Source organism: Micropterus dolomieu, linkage group LG18 (assembly GCF_021292245.1).
Source record: "Micropterus dolomieu isolate WLL.071019.BEF.003 ecotype Adirondacks linkage group LG18, ASM2129224v1, whole genome shotgun sequence".
Taxonomy (NCBI): domain Eukaryota; kingdom Metazoa; phylum Chordata; class Actinopteri; order Centrarchiformes; family Centrarchidae; genus Micropterus; species Micropterus dolomieu.
Window position 1 is genome coordinate 19,587,115 of NC_060167.1, and position 19,058 is coordinate 19,606,172.

The window sequence follows — 19,058 nt, forward strand, 5'->3', positions numbered from 1 at the left end:
TGTCTATGATTCTCTGCCTAGAAAGGTGCCTCTTGCCATAGTGGCGCACATGCCAAACAAGGGGGGTCGTGATGGGGACTGAAGAGGAAAAAGAAATAAAAATACTGTACCGATTGATCTCCAGAACTTGTGACTGCCGCCTGTCAAGCATATTCAGAGAGATACAATAAATCTGCTTTATCTGGATATTCTGAGATCATACTGGATCACCTTCAGTTCTACACAACTACACATACTCATCATGCTTTCCTATCAGCTCAATGTTTAAAGCAGCAAACAGGATGTAATGAGGACACTATTTTCAGTGGTGGAAAGAAAGAAAGTACATTTACTCAAGTATAAATATGAGGTACTTAACTTGAGAAATTACATTTATGCTACTTTATATTTTATCTACTACATTTCAGAGGGGAATGTACTTTTTACTACATTAACAGCTACAGTTAGTTTATCTGACAGCTAGTTACATTTTACATACAAAAAACACTTATAAAATCATAAAATATAAAAATAATTATAAATTAAACCAGTGCGTTCTAATATTTTTTGCTTGTAAACCCTCACAAAAAGCATGTTGTGGATGTGAATACTCTCTAAAGTTCTCAGGTTTCATTTGAATAACTGTTTGGAATGGTGAAGAGGTGGAGTTATTCATAATTTCAAATATAAATAATAACAAAAACTAGATTAAATTAAATCTAGTAATAACATACAAAAAGGTGAAGCAGGCCCCATTAATCTTCTCACGTTATTGTCTCTCATTGATGCATCAATATTAACAGGTGGGGTAAGCGATTCTAGAGAAATCCAACTCTCCTGCTACTATAGCTAACATCACAACAACAGTCTGTCTTGAAGAACTAGAAAGTAAGCAGAATGTCTGAATGAGCAAGTCATTTAATGTTTCCTGGAACAAATTGCGGCAGGAATAGTGTTGTGTGGATCGGCCAGAGTCACTGTTTCCCATTTACAGAGCCAGGGCGGTGAACACCCCAGCCGCACAGAACGGACAGCTAAAGTGAAGAGATATTCGCTGAATTTGAGAAAAAGACATATTGGATTAGAATCACTTAACCCACCTTCAACAATCTCCTAATGCAATATATATTCATATATCATTCACAGGGGACATTTTCTACTTTTGTAGTTCTACTTAGGTAGGACTTCTAATGGTGATTCAGTACATTGTTGTATTGGTACTCAAGTAAAAGATCTGAGTACTTCATCCACCACCAGCTATTTTGTCTTCTAATTCTGCCAAAAGGGAAACTTCACAATATTAAGAGCGCACAGCAGCTGCGAGTGAAGTGTATTAGCCTGAATTATTGTTTTACATTCTGTTTGCCTTCCTCCCTTCTGTTTATTCTGGACTACCATGAATTAAATATTACAATTTTCCAACGCTTTCAACGGCTTATGTAACGTAGCAACACTGAGCTGTGAACTGTGATTAGGGGGAAGAACTGCACACATTATATCATTCTCTGTCTAATTTACAGTCTCTGCTCAAACATAGTGCTCTGATTCAATGCAGCCATGGTCTGTCGAACACCAATTAGAGCTTTCCTAAATTAAATTCATCTTTGAAAGGGTTTTTATTTTTTTCAGTTATCATAGATGAAAGCAGCTTTATTTATAGAAGGCTGATAATAAGACTAACTCCCTGTTGTAGGGCGGAGTGAGATAAGAGGGAGAGTATAGAGGGAAAGTGTTTTGAGGAGGAGAGGAGGAGAGGGTTCTCACTCACCTCCGCATGGTGTTCCTGGTTCTGCTGGAGGACCTCTATGACTAACTCCGCCAGGCGAATTGTTTCCTCCAGCTTTTTGGCAGGCGTGACTAAGCGGCCTACGTTCTCTGAGACAAAAGGATGAGGGTGAGGGATGAGTGGTTAGTCAAGCACAGAGAAGGATTCCAGGGGGATTTTTATGACTATTCAGATTTTTCCTGTCTATATTTTCGACCGCTTAATAAAAGTATAAACACAGCGTTTACACTGTGATGTTTACCTACCATACCCCCATAACAAGTAAAGTGTGTTCCCACTTATATGCATTTTGGGTTGCATGACATAAAGCAACAGAACTGATGTGTTTGTAGGATAATCAGACTTATGTTGGAAGAGTATCAGGAACAAGAATAGTGGCGTTGAGATGGAGGTGCAATGTGGTATCAAAAACATGCATATTGTGAAGCGGAACTGAATAAGCCATCTGTCGCATGGCATGCTAAAGAAAAACACTCAACGAACACACACTGTAAAAATAATTCATTACTTCTGTTTAAAGTTTTCCATCTTATACATATTTTCAAATAATATCCAAATATAGATCTAATACTAATAGACTAAAACTTTGTACTTCTTTTTACATTCTACTTATGTTGCTGGAATTAGTTAAAAAAAAAAAAAGACAATAATTTAATCCATATCTGTGCACATATTTTTTTAAAAACAAAATATATTTACCCAAATGGCATTTATAGACATTGTGTCATCTTTCAGCCGTGCATTATCAAATTATAATGAATTGCATCTATTTATATAATTTCTAGACAATACTACATAAAATTACTTGAAGCAGGTTGTATATTTTGTGGGTAAAAGCACTCAAATCCATTTTGATGCAAAAGGAATCATGTGTTTGGACCATTAGTTGCTTTAAGAGTGTTATTCCTTTTAAATCAGATGTTATCTTAAAAGTTAAGAAGCGAGTTACCAGTCATTTGAATAAATGACATCAGATGTGTTTTAGTGAATATTTTTACAGTGTGATGATGTTGGATTTGCCATCAACTAAAGTTTTGTGTGCTAAAAACTGCTTTGGCCCTCTTTCTATTTTATGAACGTTGGTCTATAATTTGCAAAAGCTCCAAATCACTTGCTTGTGCCTTTGCTGACAGAATGATCTGATAAGACATGTCATGAAATGGGATTATTCAAACAGCACGACTATGTGAAATGACAAGCGTGTCCTTTGAACATGGAGCTGAATGGCTACATAAATCTGAAATCAAAAGCACATATATACGTAACTCTACATGAAACAGTAGTGATCTTTCGACTGCAGTTCTGACTGGGGGTCTTTTGTTGCTTCTGCTATTATCTTACTAAGTAGCAGCATTTTCTCAAATATTCCTCAGGTATTTCTATTCAAGCCAAATGTAAAACAGGTATCTATTTTGGGGTCCAGGTTGTAAAATAGATTAAAGGAATTTAGGTTATACTTTAAATCCTCATGTAGAGTTTATCATCAGGGGAAATCTGAGATATCTACAGTAAAGAGTGGATATCATCCTTGAGTCATTGTCTACGGGGACATTTCATTAATGGATGGATCACATGGACTTTTATTACAGTAAATATATATTCTGTGGTCATAATGCCATGTGAAGGGGAGCACTGTGAGCAGATCTGAAAAAATGGTCTGGAGGAAAATCATAGCAGGCCTTTGTGTCTTTATAAGCATCAGAAGCTATACACTATATAATATATCTATTAACGCGCACTTTCTTTTTAGATTGCATTGTTCAAATACAGAACACCAATATCCAATGTGACTACTGTGGACTCTTAAAGGGCCAGTTCAGCACCATAAAAGAAACAGACAAACAAGCTATAAAAATTCTGAGGTATTTAGTCATGCAAATATTGTTTATTATGCATTTTATTATGTTTGGCATTATATGCTTACATCAATGTGTGTTCTATGTTTCAGCTGACTGTGAGCCAAATTTCCCCTTGGGGACAATACAGTTAAGCTGTAGTTGAAGTGTAAGGTGCAATAAAACCATAACAATCTGCATGACTACACACCACAAAGGTAGGAAAAGTTGGGGGGTTTGTTTGTTTACTTTCTTTGGAATATGGTTAGATAGACCCTTTAAGTATCTAAAATGACTTTTGATTTAAATGTATGACCATATACAGTAATATATGATATTAATAAAACTCATGTACATATACAATCCCATTATCAAAAGTATGATCTTTTGTTGACATGTATGCTGATGTGTGTTCCATTTGATGATGACGGTTACATTAAAAAGTTGCTTATGTCACTCTTTTTCCTTTTTAACTTCAACATGTAGGCAAATATGTGACTTGTTCATTTTGTAAGAGATTGTATTACTCTATTTTTTCTGCAAAAATGTTGCTTAAATATATTCTTCAGCCACATTCAACCACTTAACCACATAATTGTTCTGTGAGCAGAACAGTGGACTAAAGCTATATTAAATGGAAATACAACTTCCACAACAATCTAAATAGTCTTGAACCATATCTGGAAAGATATAGAGCAATACAATCTCCTGTCTAATTTATAAAAAGATATGCTTAACACATGCCAAGACATTTGAGAACTTGAATGAGTGTTTATATTACAAGTTGCATAATACACTGTATGGAAGATGTGCTATAAGTAAATTCTGTGCATGCATATGTTTGATATCACAAAATACATGTGAGTGTGAAGAGGAGAGGGGTTGGGTCTGTGTGCATGTACGTGTTTGTGTGCACTGTGGCTAAACCACAGGCTAAACATGGGTTCACCTGGATCCTTTTGATCCTTTTGACCTTTCTCAACTTCAGCGAGAAAAAAGGGAGAGAAAAGATAAAGAGGAGATGTTTAGAATTAGCACGGTTCTAGGGTTATTGTCATGTTCCAGGAAGGGGGGGGGGGGGGAGGGCTCAGGGATGACCCTTTCAAAGAATCTGCTGGGACGATTTCTGCTCCTGGGAGTGAGGTTTCTTGGCAACAGACAAACGTCACAAACATACAATTAAAAAACAGAAACGCTGAAATATTAGCCTGTGGAAAATTGGAAATTAAAATAGTGATAAGATGTTGGTTAACAAACAGACAACGCTTAGACTGTCGTAAACAGGTAAGACACACAAACAGCTGCCAGGATCATAGACAGGACACACTGAGTGACTTAATACACACACAGGAGCTGTTAAATCCATACATCCTACCCTGTCCTGTCCTCCCCATAAAATAGCTCAGTCGACAGATGGTCCTTCACTATCTGTGGTGTCACGATGGGAAAAAAGGCCTACCTGTTCGGCACAGCACACCACTGACATACAGGGTCAGACCAAATGACTGGAGGAGATAACAATGTAAGCAATGTAAAAATGCATTCAAATCAAAGGAACCAAAAGAAAGAAGCTTACAGATCAGACTGCTCATTCATGTCCATCACAAACAGATGGTACTAAAAAAAAACAAGGACCCCGACTGATTCAGTGGCACTGCTCAGATCTCACTCTCACAGACAAAAGGCACAGGGAAAAAAAACAAGCATGGCAGGAGCAACATCTCTGAAGAAAGAGAAGTGGCAGGAGGGGGATGAGGTGACAGAGCGCTTAAAAGGAGGAGGAGAAGGAGAGAGACTGGGGGACAGGATGATGAAGGTACTCACGGATGGTTAAATCCATCACTTGAGACGCCAAGCAGAAGACAGGGTGCTCAAACATTTCCCTCCTTTTCCCTATAAAAAAGGATTGGTGCATGCAAGAGGCTGGGGTCAGAGGTGGGAAGGCTAGAGGTCAGAGGCTGATGGGAAGAGGGCTGTCCAGGTGAAAATGACATTCTGGTGGGCAGGAGGCCCGGTAACAAAGCCAAATGTTTGGTTTATTTTGAAAGAGGAGCCTCACAAGGACAGTGGGAAGTAAATTCCCATAGCATGGCAAGATAGTAAGGTGTGAATCCTTAGTATCTTTAGCACCCTGCGGGATTTCTTTCAAGGCATAAACAACATCAGAGTTTTATATGTAAATATGTATATTATCTATCTATGCATTTAATGGGTATACTGGAAGAAAAGACACAGCAAGAGAGAACAAGACATTATAAAATGTCTTGTCATTGATGTAATTTTCAAAATGTAATCCATGCCAATAAAGAAAGGCCATGTTGTTATGTCTCAAAGCACATGCAGGTGGCTGATGCTGGTTTGTAGGCATTCAATCCCAGCATTCCTTCGGTTAAAAGCTACTTATCACATAGTCACAGAGGTTAAGTAAAATGATAACTGTGGCAAAGCCCACAACTGTGAGAGAGGAGGGGTCAAAAAGCAGAGCAGACAGTGAGAACATAAGACAGAAGTGACAGGAGAGCTGCTGGTATTTCAAGGCAGGGGTGTAAAGGGGGGGCAGAAATCAGAGAGGTAAGAGCTACAGTAAGATAGTGGGAGAGGGGGAGTGTGCATCAACATTCAGTTAAGCTGAACTCACAGTCCAATCATCAAATGTCAGAGGCTGGGATACTACACAGCTTGAATAGTCAAGGCAAAATGAGAGAGATCAGCACATCAATAGATTTCAGGGCTTTGGATTTGAATGCATTTTTACTCACACACCTCTACACATAAGCCAACTTGACCTACAGAACAGCACAGAACTAAAGCAGGCCTGAAACAAAGGAGAGAGTTATTGGACTGAGAGACAGAAAGTGACTGACAAAACTGCCACAAATCATTTGGGATATGGACACAAATATACCATATACCAAATGAATTCACCGTGAGAAAGTAAAGAAATAACAGTGTCTGTTTTTCTGTTTTATTTCACACACATTTCACTATAAAACAATACAAAATGAGTACATTGCATACGCTGACATTTTAATGACCAGTATGATTAACACATTCACTCCAGCAGTCATTACGTGATGTTGTGTGTTTCTGGTTACCTTCAATTTTAGCATATTCTTGAATCCGCTGGTAGTTGAGCTGAGCGGCCTGCTCCAAACATTTACGGATCACTCCTTTAACTTCTTCTTGTGGAACTGGGGTCACAATGTCCTTCATCAGGACCTACAGGCCACATTATAGAGAAATTATGTAACCTGTTTTGGTTAGATCACAGTTGTTGTTTCATGGGGTATAAAATGCTTTTTAAAAAATTTTCACAAACCCTCTCCAGCAAAGATAAAGTGGCCTTCAGAGCTCCCTCTGGGCGACCGAAGGGGAAACAATATCTACAAGAGATGATGTGGACAGAAAATATAATAACAGTGGGAAAATACCATTATGCATCTTATTTTGTGACTTGAGGAAATGTGCTGCTGTTGAGTTGGCAGTCACCTGAAATTTACAATATGGTTTTCCAATATCACGCGCAACCGCTCCTTGATTTCCTCAAAGCGCTCCTTCTCGTCCACCTTCACTGTGCTCAGCCCATCTGGCCTATGAGGATCACACCCACACACTTTAACCCAGCTGAAACCCTGCAGAGGTTCAAGTTATGCAACCGCTCATCTGAGTCCAACAGAAGCAAAAACAAAACACTGGCTGAAAGCTTCCAGCTCCCAGGGAACTGACTGCAAATTGTGTGAGATTTGTTTCTTGAGTTCCCTTTGTTTTACGCATAAAAGTAAATGACAGTGTCTCACCTTTTTTGTCCTTGAAAGAGTGGCATTTTGGAATCCTTTCTCTTTCTAAACTTGAATACGCCTGTTCGTTTAGAGGCAGTGCCTGGATCTGGGCTTTGGCAGCTCTTTGGGGACATTAGGGCCTCATAGCCTAGCGGACCCCAGTAATTGCTGCCCTCTCTGACTTTAATGGACGCATGGGAGGATGAATAATATGGACAGTAAGAGACTATGGCAACAAAGGACAGAGAGAAAATAAAACAAAAATGGTAGAAAACAAAGAAATATGTAGAGATATGCACTTGGTTAACAACAGAACATGTAACACAAAAAGCTGCAAAACTTAATCTTAAAAATAACATAAAAACAAACAAACATAAATATGGCACATTTACATAAATGGAAGACAAAAAAAGGATGCTTCCAAACAGGCTGACTTTTCTATTCTGTTCTTGTCCACTGTTTATGGAAATATAGTGTGCCCACCTACTCTGTACAGCCGGTTCAGTTTGCCTAAAGGAATACATTTCATATTTGTTTCAGATGAGATGTGTTCTTAATGTGTTTTCAAATTCTGTTCATCAATGTCACTTACAAAGCACAAACAAGAAGGGATTAGGGCACACCTGTTCCCATGGACATGGGAGGCACAAAAAGCGAAGCTGTAGTGAAGAAGAGTGGGGTCAATAATAGCCCCACTTTCTGCTCTTTCCAGTAGGTCACGCAGGTAACACAGATGTCTGTGACAACCTCGAACTCCGTTCCTGGCACAGTACTCATCCAAGACAAACACCTGGCCTGGGCTAAACCACCCCTGCACAATGTGAACACAGACAGGGATTGCATTACTGCATATCAGCTATCAAAAACACCCCACCGCCATAAATGTCTCATGTGGTAATGATATAACGGACTCACCAAGCAGCAGAAGGTGTCACTGAGCCTGTGGTCCAACGTGAGTCGCTGCACCATCTCAAAAAGGGAGGCGTGGTCAAAGCTACAGGGGTTAGCGGAGATAAACTCATCCATGCCATGTTTCTGAGCTCTGTCAGCATCTATCCAGCCAACGGCACAGGGAAAAGAATACGGTTCAGAGGAGAGGGCATCAGTGAGGCACAGGCAAACAGCAAGTCTTCGTCACGACACAGAAACACCAAGGATTTTTTTATTGTGCTACTTCTAAGGGCAAATTATAAACACTTACAGCTTACATTGTCAACTTGCATTCTGTCAGACAGCGTAAAGAGATTTGAAGTATTGGTGGATGAGATTCTATCGATCTTCTATTGTATGTGCATGCATGCGTCTTGGTATGTCACATTCCCTGATGTTTTGCAGGGGAAATAAATCTTTAAATATCCAAAACATGTTTGAAAAAGTGCTGGTTAGATAGAATTGGATGCATTCTTCTTAATGTATTCAATAGATTCTGCCATTCGCGATTGTTTAATGTCACTCAGGTCCTGACAAATATTGGGACGTGTGCTAATAAAAAAGACAGAAATACGGCAAAAGAATAATTAATCTGAACACACTTTAATGATACAGTATAAAGTGCTTATTCAAGAAAAAAGCTAGTCTGGAGATTTGCATATTTTTCTCCAGTTATGGATCCTTGAAAGTCATACTCTTTCAGATTTTCTTTTGTTTGTCTTACTTCATAAATTTTGCCATTAACCTTCTCTGTATCAAGAGAACATTTTTTTAGACTTTAATAAAAACCTGCTTTGTGAAATTCAATGAAGAAAGAACATTAGTAACATCAACTTGTGTAAAAAAAAAAAAAAAAAAAAAAAAACACATAAAGAAACTATAATGAAACTCAGTAAATATGGATGAGCAAAACATTGATGGAATAATCCATTTTTTACTCATAGATAACATCTACTAACTAAACTGCCCATAATTTCTTGAGCTGGGTAAATAATACAGCTGTCAGAGACAAAATGATGGGGACAAGGATGATTCAAAATAGATGAGAGATGCAGTCATGTCCTCGGTGTGAGTGACAGGTGTCATGTCTATGATACACTGACATGAGTGATGATGATTCGGGGGTGGGGATGGGAAGTGGCCTGATCTTGGCTGGGCAGGGCCGGGGTACCGAACAGAGCAAAAGTGACATCTGTCAACCTCCAGGTCAGTGAGAGGGAAAGGGAACAAGTGTAATGCGAGTGCTAAACATTCACTGAAATTTGCTTTGCTTTATTAAAGAAAAAGAAAAATAATAAGGTATACTTTGGGAAATGTTCTTATTTTTACTCTATTCTGAGAAGGAAAACCTGTGAGACAAAAAGTAAAATGTGGACCATCAAAATAAGAGATTGTTCGAGGAAGAGGGACAAGACAGGCACAATAAGTATGTAAAAGAGGAGGACAGTTAACATGTGAGGGCTAGAAACACTGAGAGAAGACAGTCAATGGCAATAGATGTGAACCCAGTGCTGGATGAGAAGACAGTGACTGAATGGAGGAGGAGTTGATGGGTAAGACTACCTTTTAATGGGACAATAAGACAGTGGTCAAACAACTACTGGACAAAAGAGATGACTGCCAGAAGAAGATTCACTCAGCACCAAGTTAGACAGGAAGTGATGTGGTGGATCAGTGTTGAGATAGTGAGAAAACATCCACAGAGTGAACACAAGGTGCCTGGGGTTGGGCTATGACACATAGTGAGTGGGCTACATCTCCTTTGGTTGGATTAAATGAGGAAATGGAGTTTAAGTCCAGAATACACTCAATATTACAGTAACATTACAATAATTATAATGACTTCAACCATAAATAAAATGACCAAATTCCCAAAGTGAATAGGCGAGTACTTTTGCATACATATATAAATTATCACATGCTGGAGAACAGTGTGACTTTTCATTGAGCTTTTAAATGTCATGCACATCTGCTGACCCATTTTCAAATTTGCATTTTTTTCTCTCTTTTTTTGGCATTCCTTTTTTTTTTCTCTACGCATTTGCAAGTTGACAATACTTGAATATGTTGCAGTGTATTCATGATCTCTACAGAGCACACTAACAGGCATACCACTACCGGAGATCTCTAATAGGGTAGCAATACAATTTGGTGCAAGTACATGGGTAAATAGCATGAAGCCGACAGAGGCAAAACTGTATCATTCTCTGGGAGATGGGGGAAATGAATGAAAACTCCTGTATTTGTACAAAAGTATGGACACATGACACAGGTGTTCTCCTATTCAGGCAAACAAAGGGCAGTCAAAAGAAATCAAAATGAGATCTCTCCTTGCTGGAGGTGTAACACCGGGTCTAGCCTCTTTCTACAGGCCCGTCTACCGTAGGAGGAATGAGGGGAGTCCGGAGTATTTTATCGTAAGAAGAGGCGGCATTAGCTACTCCTTGTCTTTGGCATTCAGAATACTCCGCATACATATTTGCCAACTCTCATCAAGAAAAGTTCAAAGAAAAAGAACTAAAAGCATTTGAGCCCTCTGAGGTAAAGCATGATCAACACTTAGGAAGTGTCAAAACAAATTTCACTCATGCATGAAATATATTTTTAAAAATAACATCACAGACTGCCATCATCATTCACACTTTATCTACACTTCTATCTTTGAACACATTTATATAAGCATCTGATATGTTCTAGGTTTCATTTAACTGCTATAAAATAACCACCAGTTTGCACCAGGTCTTCAAATTTATATAAAAATTATTGTACACATTAAATCTTTCTCATAACTTATGTCGCGTTTTATCATCATATTGCTTTACTCTGAGGGATCCAGTCACCAATATGAATTAAGAGAGAAGGCAATTATGCAGTAACAACTATAATATCAACTTTTACCATTACTGAGTCAAATAATAAGTTCTTAGAATAAAATACATGCATCCTATACTGGCACGAATGGATGCTTATACTTTGATCCTCGAATTGAGGTTGTCAAAAACAAAAAGTTATCAACTAATATCTAAGACATGAGGCGAGACGTGAAAAAGGAGAACAGGGAAAGAAGAGAGAAAGAACGTTGCATTTGTCAGATAATCAGCGGGGATTATCTGAGCTGTGCCGGCTACAGGGAAGCACTTACCCTTGAGTCCAGCTAGAAGACAGCAGGGTAAGAAGGGACAAACCAGAATAACATAAAGACTAGCAACAAGGCTGGAGGAGAGCAATCACGAGAGACCCTGACCTAGCAGCTGCATTACTCAAGAAGGGTACAGGCAAAGCATGAAGAAGAAAACACAACTCAAAAACAACAACCTATACCAACATGAGAGTTTGTGGGCGGTGGTGTGTGAGAGTACATGTGAGGATATGTGAACTTGACAACACATGTTGAGGCATATAAAAGAGAGAGTAACAGAAAGACAGAGAGAGAGAGAGAGAGAGAGAGACAGAGAGAGACAGAGGGAGACAGAGAGAGACAGAGGGAGGAAGAGAGAATTTACAATCCTCATCACTCCACTGCAGTTTATTTATTCTGGATTACGGACAAGTACTTAAGGAGTCAAGAGCTACACGTTAAGTACTGTCACTCTGTATAACCGCAGATCAAACAGAAGGCTTACTTTTAAAAGGGACATTGGCAAACACATACACTTCCCCGATAAAGTAAACCCCAAGTCAGTTTTATGTGCAAAAGATGCCTGTGTCTTTTTTAAAAGGACAGAGACTATGAAGGTCCTGGAAAGGTTGAAATAAATCAAGTGGCGACACTGTTGATGAAATTTAAAGATGCTTTAAAGGAGTACTCCACTGATTTCAGACAAAGTTTGTCAAGTCCCATTCGGATTGGCTTTATTTCTCTAGAGGAGGTAGGGTGATTTTAACATTACCTGCACTGGTCAGTGATTTTAATCCCGTCTGGAGAACACAGTACATGGGTAATTTTTCACCCACAATCCCAGCAGTAATTACAACGAGAATGAACTACTGTTTTTCAGGGAATTCACTGGTCCTTCTGTAATTTAAAGTCCGTCAAGAGCGATGTTCTTTTATTTTAGTGTGGATCTCTGAGTTTTTTTAAGCGTGCAGAGCTGCTTGTCCTTCTACTTTATTTAAATTTTTTGTTAATCAGCTCAGAATGAAATTAAGTCAGTTGGAATAAGTCAATAATGAACACATCAACACATTTGGGAACCAATATGATGACAAAACTCATAAAATGTGCTATCTGGTCGGCTCCAGTTTGAGGGTTTTTTTGCCTTTATTTATGTTTTGGAAAATTGGCACCTTTAAAAATATGCCAAATTAGCTAATAGCCGTATTGTTGCAATGTACCCATGTATGTACAAACAACTATAACTGGATTACCTTGATACTGCGGAAAACTTAAAAATGTTATTCTTCTTCCGCAAGTTCTGAAGTGGCTTTTTTCTAAACGGCTTTATGGACATTTCTTTGCAATGTACATCGAAGCTAATCATCTCCTCTGGAAGTCAAACTGAATAATATCAATATGTGTTTTATGTCTGTGTGGTAGTATAGTAGAGTGTGTAGAGTATTAACTAACTCCAGGCATTGGGGGTCTAACGAAATGCTAGAGAAAAACGCTATCGAGTTGCATCATGGGAAGGAGGAGTGTTTTTTTGGTTTGGCCCACACTAGAGACTGAGTCAGCTATTTCCCTCTTTATTATTGACCCCCCTTTTTTTTTAAGCTATCTCTCACAAGTTCCTAAACATTACGAAAGTGAAACACAAAATGGAGTAACCCTTTAAGCCTTCTTTGGATAAACATATTATAATTTGTATAATTGTCTGTACAGCCTATTATGCAAATTATATTATAAATTCCACCACAATAATCTTTTCGACATTTATTAGAAAACTTCCAGATGTGATCTGTATTAAGTCACATTCTAGTATGAAACTGTCTGACTGGGGAAGAAATACAGATTTAAAACTTGTGGCGATCACTCAGAACCTTCATAGGACTTGTTTTTGATCAGTCCACTGCAGCAGAGTCAGGAGGCTGTATTATGTTATGGTCCCAGTGCCATTCAAGACCACCAGGGGGTGAAACATGTACGCGTGGTGTGCCACAATGTTTCAGGGAGGGGGGAGGAGGTCTGTGCCACTGTGAGGAGGCTTTGAATGGCAACAGCTGGCATCAGAGGAGTCAACTAACCACAAGAACGATCACATACTGGACAAAGAAACCAATGGAGAAACAACATAGAATTTATGTGATAGGATTCTGAGTAACTGATCCAATTCATGTCTTTATAGTTTTACTCCAACAATTTGATTAACAGATAGTGAAATAAACCTGGGGCTTTTTAAAATTATTACTATACTATTATTATTACTATAACACTGGGGGCCTATTTTTTAGTCTTAGTAAATAATGCCAATTATTTTTTTACATTTCATCTAGGAAAGAAATAAAGACATTGTTCATTGTTTGAGTTGAGAAAATCAATCATTCTTAAACTATGGAGTCAAAAGATGCACACAAAAAGTCATGTTTTTCTGAATAGCAGGATCTATTATTGTGGATTTGTAAAAAAGTATGTGAAGTTCAGTAGCTCAGAAAGGTCTATGTTAGTGTTGTTATGGGCAAATATACTCTAATTTCTCTAAAGTAAGTAAGCGACTGACAGCATAGGTCAAACCCAACTTGAGTATATAAAGATCATGTGAAGAAAAATGTTGCTGGCAGAATTTATGGTGAAAAATAAATAAAAAATATAATATAATCATATAATTTTCCCTTCTTTAATGAGGGGAGACACAAGAGACGGTTACAACAGAAGTTGGTACAGATGCCACACTACTGTAGACACTCTTACCTTCACTTTGCTACCTGACCTGTGGGCTGCTTAGAGGTGCAAGTACAGCGACAGATTGATTAAAACTTAAGACATGTTGTCTGGCTTAACCCATTCAGTGACAAGCGAACCATCTGAGAAACTGTCTCAGAACCCTGGCTGCCTTTACAGCTGCCCTCTAAAGCTACGACTGGATTAAAAGAGGCCTATGGTTAGGACAGGAGCAGCACACCCTGCACTGTCAGTCTAAATTCAACCCCAGCAGGCTTGAATGTTCAAATGTTATGTGTGGTGACCTATTTATTTTTTGAAAGAAAGTGCGCACGCCATGTCCTGCTGCTGTATGATAAATTATTTTTCAGAGTTGGTTGTTCCTTGTGAACAGACTGATGGAATAGCATGGAATTGCACCTTTAAACACTGTGGGAGTGGTGAAAATGAGTGGAAGTCCATCAGATGCTGAAGGGATCTGTGAGATCAAGGCGTGTGTGCGTGCTTGTGTGTTAGTTCTACCAGCACATTTTGTGACTGCAGTGGGGAGCGCATGGCGTGAAACATTATGGGTTAGAGCTTTCACTGCTTTGTGGATGAAAACTGCTTTCTGCATAAGTGACCGTGTTGTGCTTCGGGCTACTTACAGAACTGAGAAATGGGAGCATCCATTTGGGCTGAGGCACCCCCTTTGGAGTTAAGCTTCTGGACCTGAGTGGGCGGGACAGGCTTGTGGGACTGGCCAGTGGCGCGATACATGGCCTGGACCCACAAGATGCGGTCCTGCTCATCATCGCTGGCAAACATCACAGTGTCGCCTTCCTTCACTGCATTGAAGAAGGCCCTGCCACCATCCAAGCCTGAGACAACAGGATGTTAAAGCTCCTTTTATCTTGTGTTATATTGTAATGTCATCATCATATTGTATTTTATTTTTTCTTTCATTACTGTTTTAATGTTTTATTTCTTTAAAAGCCCTTCTAGGGCCAGGTGCTGGAAATTGCTAAAAACACTATGGTACACACATTGGATTGCTGTTTTCAGTTTATCTATGTTAGATGTATTGGTCCCTAATAAAAATAAACCAAATTTAAAAAAAAGAACATGTGGTAAGTGCTTTACAGTAGTTATACCATGTAAAGGTGTGCCTTCTCACCTGGCTGGGGGTCACTGTAGTCCACAGTATACCCATCCAGCTGGAGAAGCTCCTGCGGTTCTGACTTTTTCTCTCTGTAGCTGCACATGGCGAATGTATACTGACTCACCTACAACACAAAGGATGCTGTTATGATCTTGGGAAATTTCAATGACCAAATTAAGAGTCAACACATTTCCTCTTTTCCTGCATATCTGCATATAAACAATACCAATACGTGCAACCTTTCATTCTGGAGATGTTGATATTATGACTCAGTAGTTTAAAGGGAAACGTTTTTATTTTTACAATGACCCACCTGCACAAGAACAAAGAACCGCTTCTTCCAGCGCTTCCAAACATTCTTCCCAAAAGCCCACAGGTATCTGTCAAAACATTGTCCACACACAAGGAAACAAAACCCAGTCCACATGTCACAACAAAAACTGATTGGTGCACATACCTAGTGCACACAAACAGTTCATTAGATTTGATATACAAGATGTGGTTTGCTATAGAATTGAGAATAGTTGAACAACATTCTTTAGATGAATAGCATAATGGTTATATAAATGAAACATGATTCAGGTTGTCTTCAATATTTTGAGTTTTTTGGCAAACTACACACTGGTATCCACCAGGGGGAGTAGTATACCTCCAACTGTTTTTCCATGGTAGGTGACTAGAAATGAGGCCAAGGAGCTGAGAGGGCTGGAGGAAAAACAAGGAAAAATGAAAGGCATACAGGAAAAAACATGGCTATTTGGCAACGTATCTCTTACCCACAGTGTTTCATGTTTTGTGGTTTGTCCATACGTATGGCCAGTTTGATCTTCAGATCTTGGTCAGGGCATGCCTTAGTCACAGTCATCTTATGGAGTTCGGACTGCTTGGGGCTGTTAGGAGTTGGGTGGAGGACAACCTGTGCTCAAATGAAAAAGACAGCCAGAACTTATTCATAATTATCAGTGATTGATCTCATCCTGTGCAACATACAGCAACACCAATCGGTGTGTTTGCAAGGGCTGGTGATTATGTGTGTTTGTGTTTCACATTTTTTGAACGGGAAAGAATCAAGAGAGTCAGGGTAGAGAAGTAGAACAGTGCTTTGCTCTGCCTCCCCAAAGAGGAGGCCTAATCTCTCTTTACTGAGTTAAAGAGCTTTGAGGAAGCCTGCCTTCCTGCCAACGCAACTGCAGTGAGAGTTCAAAGAGCCTTGTCACAGCCAAGGTCACTGCCGCTACAGGGACGTCTGAGGCGGCACTGCTTGACTGCAAACCAGCAACGCCACCTTCATTAACCATCCATCACAGTAACCATACACATTTACGCCTCAGGAAAGTGCAGGGTGGAGAACTGATGAATGTTTCGGCTCTCTCTGCATTTGAAATAATGTTGAAAGATTGGAAATCTGGTGTTAAAAATGGGAAAAGTCAGCCCGCTTTTATCTTCTGAGAGAAGTACAGCAGAACAATTCAATTGGGTACTGGTCAAACACAAGCATAATGTGAAAGTATCAAAATGAGAAGTGTTTGCACAAGCACACACATAATGTGTTGTTCCCTCTTCCAGTACTTGCGAAAATGCTCAAATAAAAATTCAGTGAGACTAGAGCTGAGTTTTTTTCGTAAGTGCAAAAAATTTTGTAATCTCAAAAACCTCTTTCTCATGTTTAACTTGCAAAAAAATTCAAAAGGTTATGTCTGAATCACATTCAAGTTACGGTACACTGGAGACTTAATAAAACCACACAGTGACAGAGTAGAGAGAATTTTAGAAAATTCTTGTGAGACTGGCTCTGTCTGTATTTCTAGGTTTGGTGTTCATTTACGTGACATGTGAGTCCTGATTGCAGTGTTCTCATGGCTGTGTTGAAATCAGAGTATTTATGTGTTGGTAAAAATAAAACAAACAGAATTGTTACCCTGCCCAGTTCTTTGTCCTCCAGTGCCAGCACACCTGTGCTCTCTGTAAACAGTTTCACCTTGACAGCAGGCAGAGGGTGTGTGGTGGTGAAGTCCCCTTGGGTCCCCCAACTGTAAGACACAACAAAAGACACTCTAGAGGTTAACTTCCATGGCAGCACGATAGTCTTCCCACACAATGACTTCATCTCCAGCAATCATTGAATCGCTTTTTTGTCAATAAAAGCTAACACCTGGAAGAGCGATTTCACTTCCTTCCTTTCATTTTTCAACTGAAATCACAGAAAAAGTCAGTAAACAACATCAAATAAAATTACTGGGATTGATTGCTGTGTAAAGCAAATTACACAGATATCAAAGGAATAAAATTCCTGTTTTGAGATCCTTTACGTTAGGAGAGACGCTCACACACACACAGACAGCACAGTATATCGTTTTTACCACAGAAAGACAGATCATGGGGAACTGTCTTTTATAAAAGAAGAAATACTGCAGAGTCACAGATCTACAATATGTCCAAGTCAGGATAAAACCACAGAAGATAAACACACACACTTTATTTTGTCGCACTGTTATTTTCCTAAATGCATTCCTGCTATTTATACACCAGACGTCTTTAAAGCTGCACTTGGCAAGATTTTTATATAACAAAACACCTATCTTATCAGCCAAGCCAATTTTGTGGGTCTGCTACAGAGAGTGGCAGAGAGATGCTACAGACTGGCTAAAATTAACTTCTGCTGTCAAGTGTATTGTATTTCTCGCTGGCATATCTCAAAAACAAGATAATTTACTTATATAGCATCTTTTAAACACAAAGATGAGTCAAAGTTGTTTTAGCATAAAAAAGAAAGTGAGAAAATAAAATAAATGAATGTACAATCAAATGTAATAACATACAAAAACAGACAAAACACAAATAAATAAATAAAAAATTTCACATTTTAAGCAGACAGCATGCTAGATGGAAGACATTCAAGCTCATATTCACACGGAGAGGCAGTTAAAGGTCTCCAGTGCACCTGACCTGCATATTTTTATACTTGGGGAAGAAACCAAAGCACCTGGAGGAAACATGGTGGAGACCCGAACTGAGGCGATAGTCCGATAGTATTGCTCAGCCCTCCCCCTGTAGTTTCAGCTCGTACGGCCCAATCCCAATGTCCACACTAACAGACTCACAGTCTGTGAGGGCTTAGGGCTGCCACTCTCGTGGGCATTTTGAGCTTTGACCTTTGACATTTCGACCTTTTTTAAACCTACATTTCATAGCATTGTGGCGTGAAACACGGAGGTTACCAGAGGAAGCCGGCAGTGAAAGTCTGCTTTGACTTACATGCCGCCAATGGGGGACAATATCCACTGTCCACAGTTCAATGTACATATGCGAACATTGTTTTACAATAGACTCAAGTAAAATATACCTATCTACCTAATGTACCTATCCTGTAAGAGCAAACTAATAATGACTAAACCTCACCACCAGCTACACCTCCACGAGCCCAAAGGATTAAACCAAACAAAACCCACATGGAAAATGCAGTTCATTGTAATCCTGTTACGCAACATATATACGGGCTTTTGTTACTTCTTGCTGCCATGTGGGGCTGCCAACATGTTATGCTGCCTTGTGCAGCCCTAGCAACATAATAGAAATGCCTGAATTCTCTCTCTTTAGTGTGGTACATGGACATGGTGTCAATTTCCAGCCTTGGAAAGCTGTTTTTCTTGTAACCATTTCTAACATTCGTAATTAATTGCAATTTAATGTACACAAAGATGTTGCAGTTCTAACGTGCACAAAGCGCTCATGACGGACTGTGATGGACGGTGACGAGCTAGTGCTGAGCTGTGTTGATTTCAGATGGAAG

General features: G+C 39.2%; 1 protein-coding gene and 1 long non-coding RNA gene across 15 annotated transcripts in view; one reads left to right on the top strand and one right to left on the bottom strand.

The window, feature by feature from the left end:
- Nucleotides 1–19,058, bottom strand: part of cadpsb (Ca2+-dependent activator protein for secretion b) — a 66,399-nt gene that overhangs the window by 15,283 nt on the left and 32,058 nt on the right. For 6 of the 13 annotated variants that reach the window (XM_046076145.1, XM_046076137.1, XM_046076148.1 and 3 more), the window contains exons 7-17: nucleotides 17,187–17,298; nucleotides 16,045–16,184; nucleotides 15,582–15,648; nucleotides 15,284–15,392; nucleotides 14,775–14,987; nucleotides 8,295–8,431; nucleotides 8,003–8,190; nucleotides 7,090–7,191; nucleotides 6,920–6,983; nucleotides 6,663–6,819; nucleotides 1,748–1,836 (exon numbers count right to left, since the gene is read on the bottom strand). In XM_046076145.1, the coding sequence (XP_045932101.1) occupies nucleotides 1,748–1,836; nucleotides 6,663–6,819; nucleotides 6,920–6,983; nucleotides 7,090–7,191; nucleotides 8,003–8,190; nucleotides 8,295–8,431; nucleotides 14,775–14,987; nucleotides 15,284–15,392; nucleotides 15,582–15,648; nucleotides 16,045–16,184; nucleotides 17,187–17,298 (1,378 nt within the window). Of the gene's footprint in view, nucleotides 1–1,747; nucleotides 1,855–5,424; nucleotides 5,494–6,662; nucleotides 6,820–6,919; nucleotides 6,984–7,089; nucleotides 7,192–8,002; nucleotides 8,191–8,294; nucleotides 8,432–14,774; nucleotides 14,988–15,283; nucleotides 15,393–15,581; nucleotides 15,649–16,044; nucleotides 16,185–17,186; nucleotides 17,299–19,058 lie in introns of all 13 variants that reach the window. The other 7 variants (XM_046076144.1, XM_046076143.1, XM_046076147.1 and 4 more) reach the window with 4 other exon arrangements.
- Nucleotides 740–15,092, top strand: LOC123987347. 2 transcript variants are annotated; one of them, XR_006829101.1, is made up of 4 exons: nucleotides 740–867; nucleotides 3,516–3,627; nucleotides 3,714–3,818; nucleotides 14,777–15,092. It is a non-coding gene; the product is annotated as an uncharacterized LOC123987347 (long non-coding RNA). The 2 variants fall into 2 exon arrangements; XR_006829100.1 differs by lacking the exon at nucleotides 14,777–15,092 and having other exon boundaries at nucleotides 3,714–3,902.